Source organism: Caloenas nicobarica, chromosome 3, assembly GCF_036013445.1.
Source record: "Caloenas nicobarica isolate bCalNic1 chromosome 3, bCalNic1.hap1, whole genome shotgun sequence".
NCBI lineage: Eukaryota > Metazoa > Chordata > Aves > Columbiformes > Columbidae > Caloenas > Caloenas nicobarica.
In genome coordinates this window covers 37,155,809-37,175,796 of record NC_088247.1, presented here as the reverse complement: position 1 = coordinate 37,175,796, position 19,988 = coordinate 37,155,809, and the positions used below count along the sequence as shown (strand labels likewise).

General features: G+C 37.6%; 1 protein-coding gene across 6 annotated transcripts in view; it reads right to left on the bottom strand.

The window, feature by feature from the left end:
* Positions 1-6,200: 6,200 nt before the first annotated feature.
* LOC135987480 (cytochrome b5 reductase 4) overlaps positions 6,201-19,988 on the bottom strand; it is a 40,451-nt gene continuing 26,663 nt past the window's right edge. For 2 of the 6 annotated variants that reach the window (XM_065632419.1, XM_065632421.1), the window contains 6 exons: positions 15,423-15,563; positions 14,110-14,262; positions 13,302-13,452; positions 9,181-9,267; positions 7,658-7,822; positions 6,201-6,756 (listed from right to left, as the gene is read on the bottom strand). In XM_065632419.1, coding sequence (XP_065488491.1) covers positions 6,702-6,756; positions 7,658-7,822; positions 9,181-9,267; positions 13,302-13,452; positions 14,110-14,262; positions 15,423-15,563 — 752 coding nt within the window. In that variant the 3' untranslated portion in view covers positions 6,201-6,701. The other 4 variants (XM_065632420.1, XR_010606016.1, XM_065632423.1 and 1 more) reach the window with 4 other exon arrangements.

The window sequence follows — 19,988 nt, the reverse complement described above, 5'->3', positions numbered from 1 at the left end:
GATTAACAGGAATTGTTATCATGAAAAAGTTTGCACATGCATTCATAGAATCACAGGATAATTTGTGTGTGAAGCATCCTCGGGAAGCCTCTAGCCCAAACCAGGGTGCTCAGGGCTGTATCCAGTCAGCTCTTGAAAGCTCCCAAAGGTAGAGACCACACCAGGTCTCCAGCACGTTCTTCCAGCCAAGGTTTCTGCACAATCCTATTCAAGAACAGTGCTGCAAGTGGCCTCATCTGGGGTACCATGTGCAGTTCTGGGCAACACAGTATAAAAAAAGGTATTAAGCTACTGCAGAGTGTCCAGAAGAGGGCTACGAAGTTGGTGAAGGGTTTGGAAAGGAAGCGGTATGAGGAGTGGCTGAAGTCACTTGGTTTGTTCAGACTGGAGAAGAGGAGACTGAGGGGAGACCTCATCACAGTCTACAGCTTCCTCACAAGGGGAGGAGGAGGAGGGGCAGGCGCCGATCTCTTTAGTGACCAATGACAGAACCCAAGGGAATGGCAGGAAGATGTGCCAGGGGAGGTTTAGGTTGGACATTAGGAAAAGGTTCTTCCCCCAGAGGGTGGTGGAGCACTGGAACGGGCTCCCCAGGGAGGCGTCACGGCCCCAAGCCTGACAGTGTTCAAGAAGAGACTGGACAACGCCCTCAGGCACATGGTGTGAACTGTGGGGTTGTCATATGCAGGGACAGGAGCTGGACTCGATGATCCTTGTGGGTCCCTTCCAACTCAGGACATTCTGTGATTCTATGATTTGAAGATCTGAAGTACTTAACTTCTCTGGTATGGTTAATAACAGTCACAGACACTACTTTGCAATTTGCCTTATAAACACGAGCTCACACAGGAATGCAGAACAGTTGCAGGAATGTGCTACATTGATCACATCAGCAGCAATAAAGGTTAATTACAAGAAAAAAAAAGACTCTCAGAAGCCTCATTTTAACAGCTGCATAAGGTTGTGATGCTACATAATGCAAACAGGCAGACCATGAGCATCACTGCCTTAAAACAAACAAACAAACCAACCAACCAAACCAAAACATTTTCACTTGTTATTATAAACTAGCCTTGATTTCAGATGTTTAGCCTCATATCCATCTTTAGGAATTTATTTTAAAACTTATAATCTGTACCAAATCTTTGAAGTATTAGAAAAATAAGTAAAACTTAAAGTTACACTTCAGCCACTTATAACACATAGTATCATATCTAGATTAGAAAGCTGAAGTAGTGTCAAATCGCCATTTGTTGCTAAGCTACTCGTGCAAAGAAAATTATGAGTAATAACAGATCTATTCAGAACTTCAAAGGAAATCAGAGGCTTTTATAAGTGTGACGATTCATCCTAAATTACATTTTAAAAAACCTCAAAGTGCCTGAAATTTTGAGACCCTATCTTGGGGGAAACAAGCAAATCTGCTCATCTCACCAGGAATCCACTTCGGAACTTGGAAACAAGTGTCCCCCCGCTTAACTCCATTACAGATGTCAAATTGTGACTGCTCTCAAACTACACACTTGAACGTGATCTGGATTTCAATCGTTGCAAAAAAGATGCTTAAATAGGTATCTTCCCAATTGGAAATGTAGAGTGCCATATGCCCAAAGAGGTCCTCCTGATCTGGTCTAGACGGGATCACCGTGGGGATATCAGCCTTGACAAGGTCAGAGCAATGAAGACTCTAGGTGGGATTGAAACATTTGGGGACTATGCTCTTTTTTTCCAAACCACACAGCTCAAAGAGCCACATGACAGACCTATCTGCAAGAGAATAATGAGAGAGTGAAAATGCATCAGTCTTCTGTAACAGCATTTTATAAGATAGTGAGTTCATAACAATTCGTTTCTGAAAATTCCCATTCGAATTGTGATTTAGCATGCAATTTTTATCGGTGTAACTTCTACAAATCTGTGTGGTGGGGTTTTGGTTTGGCTTCTGTTGGCTGTTTTTTAAAACTGTGAAATCAGGATGCAGCAGCCTGACGTAAAAGGCAAAAGATGTATTTCCAAGATATTGATTATATACCTTCTTGTGATGGAGAATAAACTGTTTATTTCAACTGCATGTATCATGAAGCACTGATGTTAAGAGGTCACTGACATACAAAATTTATGACCATCTTTTAGAATAAGCTGGGTGTTGTACAGTTTTGTAATGCAGGAATTTTTCTAGAAAAGCAGCGAAGAGCTAGCATGACAAAAGATACACCTACCTGGAGGTTTCTGTGGCTTCTCCGAGAAATCAGTTTTGCTCAGAACAAAAGAAAAATGCATGGGAGGAAACAACAGAGTAAATTTTTCTCCCTTACTGTGTAATGATTCTCCTCCAGAAGAGTCAGAACAATCGATGTGCTGAAATAATAAACACTGTATAAACAAAACATTAGAATGGTTTTTGTTGTTGTTAATGAAGACATACTGAATAATTGCATTCTTCAAATTCCTTATATTTACTGGGTGGATTTATTAAGAACGCTTTTCTATACACAATTCTCTCTTAATGAGCATACAAATATTTCCCTGAGCAATAGCAGAGAAATGATCAACCGTATCACTTCACATTGGCTCCTCTGACCTTGTTTTAATCAGTCTCTCAATATGTAAGTATTCCAGAATTGGTATATCTGCAAATTGGATTTTCCTGTAAACAATGGTCTCCCTCACATTTACTAAAGGCAACAAAACCCAAGAAGCTGAGATTTTAAAAATACAGCTGGCAAATAATTGTTACAATTTATCATCCCTTTTCATTATCAGCAGCACGCAGCAGGTAGCTATAAAGCAGTCTTACTAATAGATTACAATGTATAATTGGGATTTCAACCTGTATGTCTTCAATAAAATGCAATATAAACACTGTATTAACTATCGAATTTTTCATGTTTCTCAGGCATAGACAAACAAATATTTTATGAATAATCTCTTGGCAGACATTATTAATACACTGTACTCAAGTATTTACTTCTTCAAGGTACTGTTTTAATTACATGAAATATGTACCTACAGCTGCAAATGGAATGAATTACATGAAGAGTTTATCCAAGAGTATGTTCCAAAGAAAGAGCTGGGAGACTGCAGATGTCCTTTTTTCCCTACAAATGATTTTTCATGCAAATTCTCTGTTTCACTCTGACAACACAGCAATTAAGGCAGCGCCTTCTGATAAATGTTTCAAACTTCCTTTCAGAGAGTTTGTGTCTTGGTGAACTGCCATCCAGAGATGGGACAGAGTATCAATTCAAGAGTTTATCTAATATTAACCTGGTAATAGGAGAATATTATTCTGATGTCATCTTCCACTTTCAGACTTATTTCCTAGGAAAATGTAGCTCTTTTCTGGTCAATCTCTGCACAGCACATGAGAGCCTACTCCCTCTCTCCTCTTCCCATCCAATAACTGAATCTGCAGGCCACCTTCAACAGAAGCTAAGTAGTGTATCATTTTGCTGAGCATAAACTTACCGTAAAATTTTAACCAACTGAAAGGTTATGGGAAGATCCATTAAATTTCAACAAGGCAAGTCACTGAACTAATGCTAAAGAACTTCAAGTTGTACCAGTACAGGACCAAAAACTCCCATATTTTTGGAAATTAACATGTTGCATCCCCAGAGATATGTAAATTCTTAAAATCTTACACCATAGGCTGACAATCTAGCTGGGGAAACATCAGTTGCAAGTATTGTATTTTTTCAGCTTCCAGAAAGTATTAATCTCTTCCTCTGTAACAAAAAAACATAGACTATAACCACCAGAAGTTGCAAGATAACCTTAGGTACTTGTTGAGTACTAGATGCCACCACAACACAATCATAGTGCAGATACATTTAAAACAAAACAAAAAAAATGTCAACAGCAACAACAAAATTGTTATCCACACTGATTGATTATAATTTGTGACAGTCAAAATACCAAAGTATGAAGCTTTGCATAAGAATACTAGTTCTGTATTACTTAAAATGGACAACTCCACCAGCCCAAAAGACATCCCAAAAGAAAGCAGAAACACTTGCTCACTATTTAATGCTCAATATGTCGCACCTCAGGATCATCACCCTTTTTCTCTCCCCCAGTGCTATGGGATCCCTGCAGCACAGTGGTTCAAATGAGAACTTCATGCTGATTCATGGATGGTCTCCTGCAGGAATCTCCAGCCTCACCCCTTTACTGAGACAGATTTAGATATTCCATTTTTTTTATGAACAGAAACACTTCTGAATTCAGTGCTTGACAGCGACTGACAATCATAGAATTGTTTAGGTTGGAAAAGACCTTTAAAAAGATTATCAAGTCCAACCATTAACCTAACACTGCCAAGTCCAATGAATGAATCATAAACTAAGCAACAACAACCACCATTCAAATTTTCCAAAGGGAAACTTTTGCATATTGAGACCTCCAAGGACGACTCTTCTGCATGTCAGAGTCTTCTTTTGCTCCTCATCAGTAATATCGGCATCTCAGTATTACTCAGTTTTCGATGAAGTATTAATATTTCCAGGAAAAATACAGTTTCAACAAGCCCTGTGGACAGATGCAGTGTAAGATCCAAGAAGTCTGCTACAACCCCACGAGGATCTGCCCTGGAAGAACCACCACAGCAGAACTCCTCTGCACTAAAGGTCTTGTTGGACTTGCAAGGGCAGCTACAACTATTTAAGTTATTTAAGATGCATAGGCCTTTATGACAATGAACATAAACAATTGCATCAGGGTGTTCCCTGCTTCAGGATGACAGCCTTAAAGTCTCCAAGAGTAAAACTTTCTTCAGACTGCAACTGTAAACACCAATTATCAGTAGCACACCAGACTGGAAACAAACTTTCAGAAGCTAAAGGGGATACACACTGACTGCACAAACTTCTAGACCTTCTCTGAGGTAATTCCATATCCTTGAGCACCACCTGGACTGCTCAAAGCTTTGGAGAAGGCATCATCTATTGACAAATAAGGCCTATGCTCTAAGGCACAGGATAAAACCCTTGATGTACTGTGTCACAACAGCTGCTTATCCAAAACACTTAATTTTGTCCTTCTGGATAAAGACAGATAAGGACAATCAGAGCACAAAGGGCAGGATATTGGCGAAGTAACCTGTTAAAACCAAAAAGGCTGAAAGGGAGGCAATTAATGAAATTCTTTTACACAGGAGACCATCCCATTAGATCTTGGGAGATGGGAATAGGACAAATTCCTTGGTATCCTATGGAAGATGTAAGGTTTAGTCATTAACATAAAAATGTAATTTTTAAAGTCACCACTGTAATCTTACATTTGTGACAGAAAAAACGATCAAATTCAATGAGTGTTTTGTTTTTACAGCATAGCACTGATGTTTCTGCTCAGCAGAAGACAAAGCTGTTCAGAGCTTTGCAGTAAAAATCTCCACAAATAATGCATTGCAAAATTATAACTGAAAATATTTAGATCCTTTAGATAAAGTGATGGCACAACCACTGTCTCTTCTCAAATAACTTGTGACTTACGGGCAATGACTGATGACCAGATCCTTTTCTAACTTCAAGCCTAATAAACAAGAAGGCACTGAAGAGATGACAGCTCAGTTTAGCATAGCCAGTCACGGAGAGCGAGCAATTTAACCTTTTTTTAAGGGTATTATGAAAATGTTTTTCATGAACACTGGCTTCTTCGGAGGAAGAAATACCCACTCAACACAACAGAAGATGTAAACACTACTAGATGTCATATGGAGCAACGCCTACAGATATTACTGACAACATCTACAAAGGGGGAAGCTGCTCTGCTGCTTCTTTCTCTGAACTATTATTAGACACCAGATTACTGCCTCATGATAACATACTTTTAATAATGGAGTAAAAAAGCTGTAACAATTCAAATAACCTCATTTAATACTACTGCAATCTGTCTAATATTTCTAGGTAGTTCTGTGGTCCTTACCCTGGTATCTGCAGGCCACAAGCTGTCATGTCTTTACCCTCAGAATGTCTCCTGATATGGGATGCCTGAAATCAGTGAGGTCCCACAGCAAGTTTTGTGGGGGATGATGACCCTGTGCCTCTGCTCTGAGTTCTCAGCTGGTGTCCTAAGCTTGTGCAAACCTTTCTATATGACATTATAAACTGAAAATACAAAAAAACCCACCAAACTAAAAATACATAAAGTAATGTGAAATTATTATTTTTTTATTATTTGATGTAAATTTTATTTCACCAAAGGTACTTTTATTCTTTGTTTACAAAGCCAAAAATGTATCTGGATCACTTGCAAGTCAAACAGAGATATTGGATGAAAAAGAACTGTTACCTGAGTTACAGTGCAGTATTTAATTTCAGACAGTATTGCTCTTAAGACTTTTTACAGTAAGAACTAAACTAAAAAGCTTTTTCAATTCAAAAGCTAAATCAGTGCTTGTCATAAATTTAAGGATTCTCATGAACCAACAACATGACATATCTTACATAATGTATACTATACATTTTTGCTTCCCTCTATAATAAATTAATACCCTGGATGACTTAAGTATTACCAAAAATATTTACAAAAACAAGATAAAACATCATATAAAATTTTTTCAAAGATACATTTCTTCCGAGAAACAGTTTGGTACCAAGAATGAAATTTCAAGTCTTACAAAATTGCTTCGCACTTTAATTCATGAAGGTAAATAAATAAGATTGAATTACACAAACAAACACTGATATCCTCATATGGGTTTATGCAGTAAAAGCATGTATCTCTTCTTGGGAGTATCCAAGATCCTTCAGATATCTGAAAGTCAGAAATCAAGTCGATAATATTAATATTTGGAACCCAAAACTCACCACAGACACTGTTGAAACATAACTTCAGCACCACTATCTTGTTTTTATTCAGACATGCACAACTAAGTTTACCTTTGCAAATACTTTAGAAAACATATCATGCCCAGGAACTCATATGTACTACATGACCTTTAAGGATACAGAAAAAATTTCTAAAACTAAATACAGATATAATTTTAATTATCTCAGATTTCTCATGAGGTAGCATGATTATTGGCCAATTTCACCCTCCATTGGATCCATGAACCTGACTTCAGCAGGGCTGCAGAAATGCAAGTGATATCCGTTTTGGTTCAACAGAAAGTTAGAGGGCCTTTTATCTTTAAATATACAACATATAAAATAAGGAAAGTATTAGGTACAGACATAAATAAATGCATTAATTAAAAAAAAAAAATCAAGAGAAGTGCTTGTGATAGAACACCTGCTTTGAATTTTACTTTTAATAACTTCATTTGTCAAGTTAACACCAACACAGAAATCTTGTTTTCTATGAACATCGAATTAAAAGCAGTATTTAAAGCTTTGCGGAAAAAAAGTTATTGTTAAATAGAGGCTCTTAGAAAGTTCTGGACAACTTACTAGAGCTCATGAAACTTACATGTTGCTGATATTTACTTAGCTGCACACTAAATATACTCCAAGTATGATACCAGGTATGGTATGATATGATATGATATATGATACTATATATTTTTTTTTTTTTTTATTTAAAAAGTTTTCTTGCAAAGCAGAAAATGATAGTCTTTCAAAAAAGGCCTTACAAGTCAGAAGCACTCTAGCTGGTTAGGTGATCGAATAAAAAAAAAAAAATCCTCATTCTCCAGTTCATAATTTGAAATACTCACTGTACTCCTTGTTCTGTAAACGGTGTTGGACCACAGATGCAGATAAGCACTTTGGAGTCTTTTCTGCTTCTTTTCACAAACTCAGAGAGAAGAGATGAAGAAATCTTCCCCTCTTTACCCACCCAGTCCTTTGTTGGTTGTGAAAGAATGAATTTCACTTCAAACCTGGAAAGTAGAAGAATATTTCAGAAATATTGCCTCCAATAAGAAATCTGCCACCCAAAATTCTAGTGACTGAGACACCGGCGTTTCCTACAATTACTTTCTTGTTCTGCTCAACTCCCACTGGCACAGTATCAGATCTCACAGACATCTAGCTGTTCCTACCAATCAAGTCAATCAAATCCCCTCCAGTATTGTGCATTTAATTATTTAACCAAATCTTTCAGTCTTAAAAAGTTTTAGCTGTATATTTCACCTTACAAAGAAAAACAGTTGTATGAATTAAGATTTATTGTTCTGTTATTCACTTACATAATGTTGGTGTAGTTCAATACACAAGTAGTGAAATAAAAATTCTTAGCCAAACTTGTGAAAATGTCAGTACAACTTCATTAATGAGAAAATACTGTAACTGGTTTAAAAAACTCAATAACAGAGTAGTTGTTGAGTAAAAACCAAGCACTCGTGTATCTGAGGCTCCTAATAAAAAGGAAAAAGGGTTTTTACTTTAAATTTACACTCTAGACAATGAAGCCTTGAATGTGCCAGACATCACCAGGCAATGAAATAATATTGATTTTACACTTCAAAGTTGTGAAGAAGCAAGTGAAATTAATTTGTTCATACAATTTCAACTAAGAATTAAGCATAAACAAAGTATACTTCTGTCATGTAAAATCTAGGCAGTGAGAATTTATCTAGTGATAAAAGCAAGAGTACTGAAATTAAAAGGCAACCTGATACTCCTGTGTCTCCTGATGGAAATGTGACCTGCTACAGCATTACCTGTGCACTAGTGCATTTTAATCCATAATTACATTGTACTTGAGAAAAAAAGGCAACAATTAGACAGTGTAAGCATGAAAGTAATGGGCCTAATTTAAACTTCAAATTTCTATATATACATTTTCTCAATTAAGTGACACCAAAGCGACTTTTTCAGGACTTCTCTGTAAATTCAGAATGTTGCTCCAAGGATGCACTGTCCTGGTCTATCACTTCTGTGTTTCTCTTTGCATATCTGTGTTTTCTATCGCTAAGGCTAATTATCTTCACTTTCAGAAAGCTTCTCAGACAGTCTTAATGATCACCTCATCTTACATACCATCTCCAATAAATATCTGTTAAACGCTGTCATATCAAATCCCTCATTTCCTATGGGATGTACAGAAGATAATGACACAGCCTGCTGCTATGTATCTGTGACCAATAGACCCACTCTCTTGGCTTCATTAAATACTTAGCTAAGAGTTTCCTGCATCAGGATCTGTCTTTGTGCCAAAGCTGTAGAGTTAGTCTAAGCCCCAAGACCTCTCCTATATGCTGGGACGGTACAAGTTCTCCACATCACTCTTAAATACCTTTTGTCTTTAAGAGCTAATTGCTCTAGTTGGTTTCTCCAAAGTATGTCATCTTCTGTTTTGTTGAAGAAGATAAGCTTCACTGTCCTTAAAAAAATAATAAAAAATTAACTGCAGATTGCTTCTCTGTTTGAAACATGTTAAAGAATCGGAACTTACTGCATTATACAGAAGCCTTTTACTTACATTTTGTTTGTTTGTTTGTTTTGCAACTCTGCAATCCTCATATCTTTTTGCCACTAACTCGATAGAGTATCTTTCTTGCTGTACCTGAAAGTCTGTTGGACTTGTGACCTCTCTTCTAAATGTCATAACCCTGTCTGCGGTTGCAACTTCTAGTTCAGGAACTGCTGTCCTAAGAAAAATAAAGTCTCTTGAAGTTACTAAGACCTGACTGAGAATACAATATAGCTTGTCAAATTTTATCTAATGGCTTCTCAATATTGTTTGAGCACTACTACTTCAGTTAATATCTCGTATATGAACTCTGTACATATTTTTAATATTACATAGACCAGCTTGTAGAGGTGAAACCAGAATTTCAAGAAGGTTATGTCAATATTAATTTCATAAAGACAGAATCTAAACACATAGAAGGAAGATATAATTCACTCAACTTGAAGAGCAAACTACAGCTCTGTATCGGGTTATCTTATTCTTACTTTATTTGGTGATTTATAAAATCTGTTTTCCTGGAAAGCTACTGTTTACAAGCATTGTATTTGCCAGATAGTTCACATAAAAATAAATGCTCTGTCATTAAGGTCAGTGCCACTATCTCTTCAAATTTTTATACTGTAACAGAGGTAAAACACAAAACCACTGACTTCACAAAATGGAATTTACCATTTGATAAAGCTACATAAGCTTAACTTCTCCTTTATTGCTAACAACAGACTAGTGCCTCGGGGACAACCGATCTAAGACAGAAGATCTGCTGTCAAATGCAAGCAGTTCCTGACCTGCACCCCATGGGGCTTTAAGTTCCTATTGTTTTTTCCCCTCAGGCACAGCTCTGAGCAGAGCGTGCGTGCGTGTTGCTGCGGTGCCAGAAGCTGCAAGTTCAGTGCCCCACATGCAGAAAGCCAGAGCGCTGGATACCTGGTGCAGAAATGCTTGAGGAACCACATGGGTACCTGTCAGGGCTGGCATGAAGGCTGAGCTCAGCCTGCTGGCCCTTCTCAGACAGTTTCACAAACTTTCACCCACTTTCCTTTTACATGGGGCCAACCTTGCTCCTAAGAGACGAGCGCTAGACACACACTGAAGGAAAGACATCATGGCTTGATGCACCAAAGGATACTGCAGACAGGAAGAGAACAAACCGTTTTCCACATTTACCACAGGCAAGAAATTACAGACTTGAAAGTTGATAGGGAGATTTTGGCTAGACAGTAAGAATGGAAATCCAATGATCCAAGCCCGTTACACCACAGCAAAAGCCGCCTAGGGAAACTGGGGATGGATTCTCCGGCACTCGCCGTGCGGCCCCAGAAATTCAGCAGGACTGCCCAGCGCCACAGGTAGAGGCTGCTGCCGCACCTCAGGTGACAGGTCGGTCATTATTCAGATCCTTCCTCAACTTTCTCAATTCGTGGCCTAGCACGTGCAATCCAAGTTTACAGCAATCGTTACTTTTCACAGTAAGATAATTTTATGCAAATTATATTGCTTATATATGCATATAATCCTATGTATACCAACAGTATATCTAAATCTATAAATATATACATACACACATATATTAAACACACTCTTGTAATATTTTCCCAAAAGAGAAAGTGAGAGTTAAAGAGCAAATATAAGAAATTATGTTGCCTAGAGCAGTCAGAAAACCCAAGCTTTAAGTGTCTGCATATAAACAGAACCTGTACTAGTTCAAGTCGTTCCATCACCTAGCAAGCTTCCGCAGCAAGAAGGAAAAAAATCATTTATTTTGGTAAGAAAACAGATGTTGCTGCATCCTAAGCTAACTGTGAGCATTGAGATACCACAAGAAATTGTGCTGAAGAGAATTAAATAAGGCACTCTGGTCATCTTTCAAGGAAAAATTAGGTAGAAACATTTTCTGTGCAGTAGGAGTCTTTCACACATTTATCTACTCTCTTTATTCTGGTTATGGACAAAATGTCAAGATTTGCATCTTTTACTATGTTCTCCTTAGTTTTGCTTTCATATTATCACAACTACCTTTACCTGACATACTAGTTTCCTCCTCAAGATGACCAAAAAAAAAATATTCCAAACTCACTTAGTAGTGTTTCCCAAGCATTTATGTGAGATGATAGATTTATCTTTTGGATTCACAAAGCCAGCCAGCCACATATTATTCGCTACTGACAATACAGGACACTTTGGAAGACCTAAACAGCACACAATCTCTCTGCTCACAAAATAGGACTATACGTAATTGCTGAACAAAAACTAAAACAAGAATAATGCCTGAGTTTAGACTATTTTTTTAGAAACAGATTTCTGCAATGCATGTTATCCTTCTTAGCTTTACTATGGAGATTCAAGCCCAATTAATCTCTCTATGTTGTTTCAAAATGTGCTTCATGAAGACATAATGAGCCAAAACATCCTGTGCTTACATTGAATAAAACCTGGCTTTAGAAATTAATCTCCATTAAAAGAGTCCAAATTCAAAGGGACAGGAAAACAGTAGCAAGTTTGTTGAACTGTCCTCTGCAACAGCTTTAAAGAAAACACAGTTCAGACACATTTTTGAGTTTTATACTCTCCCAAATTATAACAGTGCACATTGACAAAAATTTCACCTGCTAAGAAATTCTGCAAGATGTGATTCTAGAGGAAGATTTTTGCTAAAAGCACTGTAAGCACACCTCAGCTCTGTCAAAGTATGCCCCTACAGAAACATTTTGCAATTCCTTTTAAAGTTGAGCTACTGTATACTCTCTTATGGTTGTGAACAATCATATCAAGCAGAAGTACTAGTGCTGGGGTTCTGAAAGACAAAAGGGGTCAAAACAAGCTGTTCATTTGACCAAGAACAAGTAATGCTTCCTTGTGTAGATTTTACAAGCAGAGTACAGAGAGCATATGCAATACACACTTTTAATGCATTTGAATGTACTTAAATGCTTTGCTTACATAAGTCTAACTTCAGTGAAAACTGGAGCTCATCTGGTAAAAATGTGTTACTGTTGCTTAGCAGGTCAAAGCAATATAGAAATATGCTAGCTATTCTAATAGATTAAAGAGAATCACAGAATCAATGTCAAGGATTGGAAGGGACCTCAAAAGATCATCTAGTCCAATCCCCCCGGCGGAGCAGGAACACCCAGATGAGGTTACACAGAAAGGCGTCCAGGTGGGTTTTGAATGTCTCCAGAGAAGGAGACTCCACAACCCCCCTGGGCAGCCTGTTCCAGTGTTCCGTCACCCTCACTGAGAAGAAGTTTCTTCTCATATTTAAGAGGAACCTCCTGTGTTCCAGTTTGTACTCATTGCCCCTTGTCCTATCATTGGTTGTCACAGAGAAGAGCCTGGCTCCATCCTCGTGACACTCACCCTTTATATATTTATAAACATTAACAAGGTCACCCCTCAGTCTCCTCTTCTCCAAGCTAAAGAGACCCAGCTCCCTCAGCCTTTCCTCATATGGGAGATGCTCCACTCCATCATCTTTGTGGCCCTGCGCTGGACTCTCTCAAGCAATTCCCTGTCCTTCATAACTAAACAGCTGTAAACCTCCTCAGTCCAAAAAACAGTACCTATATTGAAATATTTCAATACTAAAAAAAAAAGGCATTCAAATGCAAAGCTAGTTTAAGAAACCAAATACACACAAAAACCCACCCCAACAAAAACCCCTCAGATTTTCTCCTCGGTGAGCTCACTTGTATTACATCTAAAATCCACAATACAAACCAGTCAATTTTGTAGATGGTAGCAAATAACCAAATATGCATAAGTTCTCTAAGACTCTGACAGTCTCTTCCCTAAAGCATACCAGCCTTTGGCATCAGTTGAAGAAAAATGCTTTCGTACCATTTTATTTTGTCAGGTGTTTTATTAACACTGAGGCTTGCCCATTATGCTTTATCCCTCCTATGGATTACTCTAGCTAGGGGTTAAATCATAAGAATTGTACATACCGGAGGCAACTAACTTCTGTCAGAGCAAAATCCAGCAGTTTAACCATTGGTGTGAAGCCTGTGCCTGCTGCCAATAAAAAGAGATCTTCTGATGTTTGAACTTGTGACTTCTTGAAGTTACCTTCAGGATTGCTGACGGAAATATAGTCTCCTTTATTAAAAAAAAATTTAAAAAATAGAACGGTAAACTTTAAGGAGATGAAAACAAGCTGATTAGTAGTCTGATTTTTACAGGCCCTTTCATATTGCCTTCATCTTTGTAGTATTAGGGTTCCTTTCAGAAAGGTACTACGCATTTCACACAAGAATCATTCTCGTTAAAAGAACAGATGTTCAATTAAAATGTCTTGTCTTGATGGATTCCACACTGTATGAATACACAAACATTTGCAAATCAGTGTTAAAAATCTGCCACTATATCTGAAATAGAAAAGGGAGTACATCTCAAGTCTAATAAAGCAGACCTAGCTTTCTTTATTTGAAAATACAAAAAGGTGCTCTAAGATTACATACAATCAAAGTGATCAACTATAATGTGTGATATAGTTGACATATCTCAACAGTTCAACACGAACACATTTAGAAGATCAGTTGGGACAGCTTTATGTAATGGACAACTCCTAGTTACAGGGAGGATAAGCCTGCACATTTTGGGCACGGAGAATAAGCTTTAACAAAAAAAGCTAAAAGCATGTCCCAATGTATAAGTAGATAAACAGTAAGAACATTGCAATAGCCAGACAGTGAATGTGAAGCAATAAAGCAATCGCTACAAAGCCAAACACTAAAAACCTCAACATATACTTACCAACTTGCAGGTGCTCAAGCGCCTGTGTGAATGGCCCACAGGAATAAATTTTAATCATTAAATATATATGTGCACCATCGTGGCAAGATGGTTCTTTGAAATCCAGCGGCAAAGAAGGCAATACAGGTGTGTATGGTTTTACTACCTCTGTCCCTAGATAGAAGAGAAAAAGGTAGCTGAAATAATATGAAAAGTACATCCAGCAAATGTACTGCAAACAAGTACCAAAATAACCAAACAATAAACAATAACCTGTATATCCCATAAAAATAACACCATCATGTGCTTTTACACAAGTACGTTACTTTCCACTGCACCAGTTCTTCTTATAGTCGCCTTCCACTTCCAATTAAAATCTTCAGGCCACTGTGAAGTACTTTATTTCTAAACTACTTAGCAATTCAAAACACAGGAAGAAAACATCTAGTCATCCCCAAAGAACATGAAAATCTAAAAGCATTTGCATTTACTTTCAAGTACCACAGCTTGATTTTTTTCTAAATTGAAATAGCAGATTTTTAGTACTGCATGATCATATTTTCTTCCACTATCTTTTCAAAAAGCTATTGTATAATGACAGAAAGGAAGATTGCAAGAGTTGGACACCAGCAAACAATTAGGTAGGGAAGAGGACAAAACAGTTCGCAATTAAAGGCTATTTAAAAATTCTTCTGAGAGATCTCTTTACCATGCATAGAGCAATGCAAGTATAGTGGCCAGTATAATCATTAACATGCAACTTTTAAAAAGTATCCTTAAAAAAAACCAAGATTTTTTTTTTATTTCCCATTTAATTTTTTTACATTTGCCATTAACAAAATTTGGAAAAATAGCACTTAAGCAATGCTTTTCAAATTGCATTCCTCTCAATCTCATGTTGTTATGAATACTGTGCAACTGGAGTGTAAAGTAGCGTTACTATGATGGCTATAAATCGCTCAGAAGTAAAAAAACAAACTGTGACGTTAGCCTCCCCATGCCAAAAAAGCTGCAAACTAAAAGGAAATGACTAATCATACATAACACATATACAATGAGCTTCCCCGCCTTCAAAGATGAAGAGCACTACTTCAATAGAGAGAACGTTTTAAAGGCACAGTTGAAAGAAGAGCTGATAAGGTCAAGAGTAAATGCCAACCACCTCGATAGTTAAGCTTCCCAGCAATATTAATCCAGTTAGTTCATTATTAAGCACTGTGATCCTGGAAGCAGAGACTTTCTAACTACAACCAGGGAATTAGTGGCCTTCTCCCAAGACTACAAAAAGGGATTTATTTTAATATAACCATGGCTACATGCTCCATTTTTTTTACCTGCAATGATTTGTTTGAGGTAAACATGTTGTCCAGTGGGAACATGGAGATGTGTGCTCTTAGGCAACATCAAGCAGAAGAGTTTGGTGTCGTGGGTAACTTCTGTCTTAGAAACCAACTTGCATTTTCTGTAGAACAGTCCTAAAAAAAAATGGGTTTACTTGTTACGCAAGTCTCAATCTGTCTTTCTATTCTTATACATTTTTTAATAAGAGATAGAGAAAAACATGTATTTCACTATAACAATTACAAAAAGACTATAAACAGATGCTTGTTGTATAATTACTTACAATTGATTTTCTCATTTTGGTCTAAGGACTCATTTATAGCCTTACCTTAGGCTCACAACAGACTGAATCTGTGAGTTATTAGCATTGACTGGGAAGAAGTAGAAAACCACCAAATACCAGCAGAAAGCAGAACCCCCTCTACTACACTGCACCTGCGCTAAATTCACCATATGACTACAGCATAAATATATATATGCAGACTAAAACCAGTTTGGGTAATGCAAATGAAGTGTAAGCAAGGCATAGCACCACAGTTCTCAGTAAGAAACTATCTAAACCCAACCGGCATCCCACGCATTTTTTGGGCTGACCACCCCTCAGTGTTGCAGTTTCACTTCTATTAGCACAAGTATTTCTGATACAGCCTTGCACAATTTTTCAGGTACGCAATACCAATGCTTACACACAACCTAAAATGAAATTAATATCTGTGCCTACGCAGGCAACACATGCTTCAGCATTATCAATAAATATTTTAGACTTGAATTGGTGCCTTTTGGCTAACTAGAAATTATGAGCTCCAGTTATATGTTCACACGCTTACTTAAATCAACTACAAAGTCATATATACAGCACAAATTTTTATTGATACAGCTGTTTTGGAGGGGAGGATGTGGGTTTCAAATAGAGTGCTTTTCAACTTGTGCAGCAGCTAAATGCTAGGCAAACGGTAATGGAAAAAAAGAAAGCTATTAAAAAACATACCAAACAAACAAACAGAAAATCCCCACAGACAAACAAATCACTCTGCAATGTCTGAATTTCCACTAAGATTTTTCAAGAGACTGAGAAAGAAATCACTAAAAGAACACAGATAATCAGAATAGCTAATTGATGATGGAGATTAAAAAAAAAAAAACAGGCAAAAAGAAAGGAACACCCAGGAATATTTAGCTCTGTTCAGGGACAAAGACAAAATTAATTATAATAGTTTCACCAGTATCTTATGGAAGCTCAAAGTAATGTGTTTTCCCTGTACCAACAATAGACTCAGAGCAAAATAAGCCATTTACTCTGCCTCTGCTACAGCAACAACTCATCACTTACACTGGTGATGATCTCGGCGGCAAAGCGCTCAGCTAAGGCTGGCCAGACCTGTGCCCAGTTTATCTAAACTGCCAGCCTCATCTGTGTAATCTGCATCATCATATCACTTCACACTCTAAGAGAGGATTTGAAAACACAACTAAACAGAGGGCTGTGCCCTGCTCATTACAACCAGCAACTGCAGAGCATAAGTAGGCGTAAAGCAGCAAGGAAGAAGTACTTCAAAGAAAAAAGGGCAAGGATGCAAAAACAACCACTTAGTGGCTTTCATTCTGGAAAGAAACATGCTTAGAAAGGTTAATTTAGCCACAAATGCCAAATGCGGGAAGGTATTCCTCAACTCTGCAGTACAATATTCTATTAACTGATACAGGCCTGTTGATATTGCCACCATAGGTTATTATTTGAGTACTTGGGAACAAGCGTCCCAGCTTTCCTAAAATACCAATGGGAATAACAATTGCTGCATGAGGCAAGTGCCAGCATATTGTAGAAATCTAGATACAAAGCCAGAGGTGTAAACTGAAGATGAGCAGAAGTAATTTTTTCTCTTCTACCTCTAGAAGAACATTTTTCAGCTAAGTGTTTGTTGCAGCACTGCAGTATTTCAGCTCTAACCTGAAATACCAGAGTGGTGATACCACACTTCCTGCACAGGTCAGTAACTCAAGGGAAGTTTCATGGGCTACAAGATATTGGAAGCTCAGCCTGGCAAAGAATTTAAAATAAAAAAAAATTTAAAAAGCAAGCAAGCAGCAAAATCCCATGAGTGGCATTACCTAAACTTCATACTTCCAAAAAGGAAAAAAAAAAAAGAGAGGCAGAGAGAAGCAGCCTCTTCCCTACAATAATCCCATCATGCCACTTACCATTTTCAATGTAAAATTTGTAACCTGTCCCAGTTCACGTGAAGCCTCTCAAAATTTGACAGGTTCATATATGGGAACACTTGAGCATGACACCCTTCTAATGACACTTTCTGCATTGAAGTAATTTCAGTGAAGCAACAGTTCTTCCCCTTTTTCTCAACATTATTGAAAAATGAACTCAAGTCACTGTTTACATAGCTGAGCTCCTCATAAGACAGGATGAGATGCAACTCAGGAAATTCCAACTGGGCATCACCATGAGGATGGCCTGATCAAACACTGGGTCAGGCTACCCAGACAGAGTCCCTGTCCTTGGAGATATTCAAACCTTGACTGGACAGCTTTGAGCAGACAGACCAGGTCATTTCCAAAGGTCCCTTTCAACTAAGTTACTCTATGATTCTAATATGTCTTTAGGTCTTAACAGTTAGAAGAAGCAGCTCCTTGATCTTTTGTATTTTGCCACTGCACCAGCACATGCTTCTTTACTTCTTGACTTTAATCACATGCTGATTGTCTTTTCAAATAGGGATGGACTACCTGTAGTAAGTGTACATCACTTGTACGTGGCCTAAATCCCAAACTCAGACAAAATTCTTTCTGAAGTCAGCAACTCTTCTTAAGTGAGTCTTGCAGCTCAGTGACCACTGCCATTGCTTCCTTGCTCCTACCTCCAACAGCACCACTTAAGGGAAAGCCCAAGCCAGTAAGGCTGGCTGAGCTTTATTCTTAACTAGGGGTACAGTTCGAGAACAGGCACCAATTGCAGGACTTCTTAAAAAACAAAAAACAACAACAGAAAGAAAACAAAGAAAAATAAAATAATAATAATAACGATTTAAAAAAAACAAACAAAAGCAACACAAGAGGCTTTAGGAGCTCTCAATAAGCTAGCCTGGTCCATTCTCCTTCCCCAGCATTCTCCAAAAGTCATTTAATGACCACTTTGAGTATTTCAGTAATTTCACCTAATGACATCATTTTCCATTTAATTTATCTGTACTGCAGTATCCTTATCGCAGCATTATTGCAAACATTTTGCTGTTCTCAGATGTTCTGGATTAAAAACCCAGCCGAAGAGTTCAAGACAGCTGGAGACCAGTTACAGACTCCTCTGGGACAGTGCAGGCAATTGCTTCCTGAAGGAACAGCATCATCATTAACATTCCCTTCTTCAGTAAGTACAGGACTACAGTCTGTCAATTCAACCACAACAGAAACAAAAGAATTTTAAACAGAGAGAAACTTTCAAACAAACAATATTTATCCACGAAATGCTTAAAAGTTAAGGGTTTAAACACAATGTTGCAGCACAGCCAGGCTTCTTTCTAGTTGGCATTATTTCCAAGGGTATAAATAAACGTATCTAAATATGTACAGTTACGCCTGGAAATAAACATTCAGGTTACTAAATCTCAGCTGCACATGCAATTCATGCATGGCCTAAATTAGCATCAAATTCATTACATACCACTATTGCCAGAGCAGGTGGCTGTGGCATTTTTCTGCATACACTTGTTTTCTTAAATTATTCAAATACATACTAGTGACTTATCCACTACAAATGCCTGCAGAGACACGATGTAAAGCCTCTGACATGGAATAAAGCTTTCTTCATTAATTTTTTCTCACGTCTTTCATCTAACATTCTACAAACCACATATTTTGAATGAGTAAACATTTCAGATGTAACAAAAGAATGACTACAGTCTTGAAAAATGAAAGGCAATAATTCCATTTCATACCAATCTTGAAGTAAAGCAAAACCTCAGCTCTCTGGTTATACAACAGAAATTTTATAAGAAGTTTGTTGTAATTTGTTTTTCTACCATTCTTTTGAAAAACAATACATACTAAAATTGCAAAGTACAGTACAGAAATAAATACGCTAAGACTGCTGTCAATTCTTCAGACTTAATTACTTGAAGGGATATGGGAGGTTGGTAATATATCCCACAATACTGATCAGCTAATTCTCTTCCAGGTATGTGGGAGTGGGGAGAGAAGTTAAAAAACTGATTCATCAATGATTCACTGTTTCCTGACAATTTTCTGACCTTTCCAACCTGACAAATTCCAACCTTTTCCACTTATAACAAACTAACCTTTACCTCTCCCTTTTCCTTTCTAATTTGCCATACAAAACTTTTGTCCCGATTCACTCAACTTGATATTTTAAAAAGAGACCTTCATAGCCCCAAGGAACCTGCTAGTTTAGGTTGTCTTACATAAAATTAGTTCATTATCAGTGGTCCGAATAAACTCTGAAGCCACAAGCAAAAACAATTGGCAATGCAGAAAAGCTTTTCAACAGGAGAACATCGGCCTCCAGTAGCAAGCTAAAGCAGATTGGTTGCTTT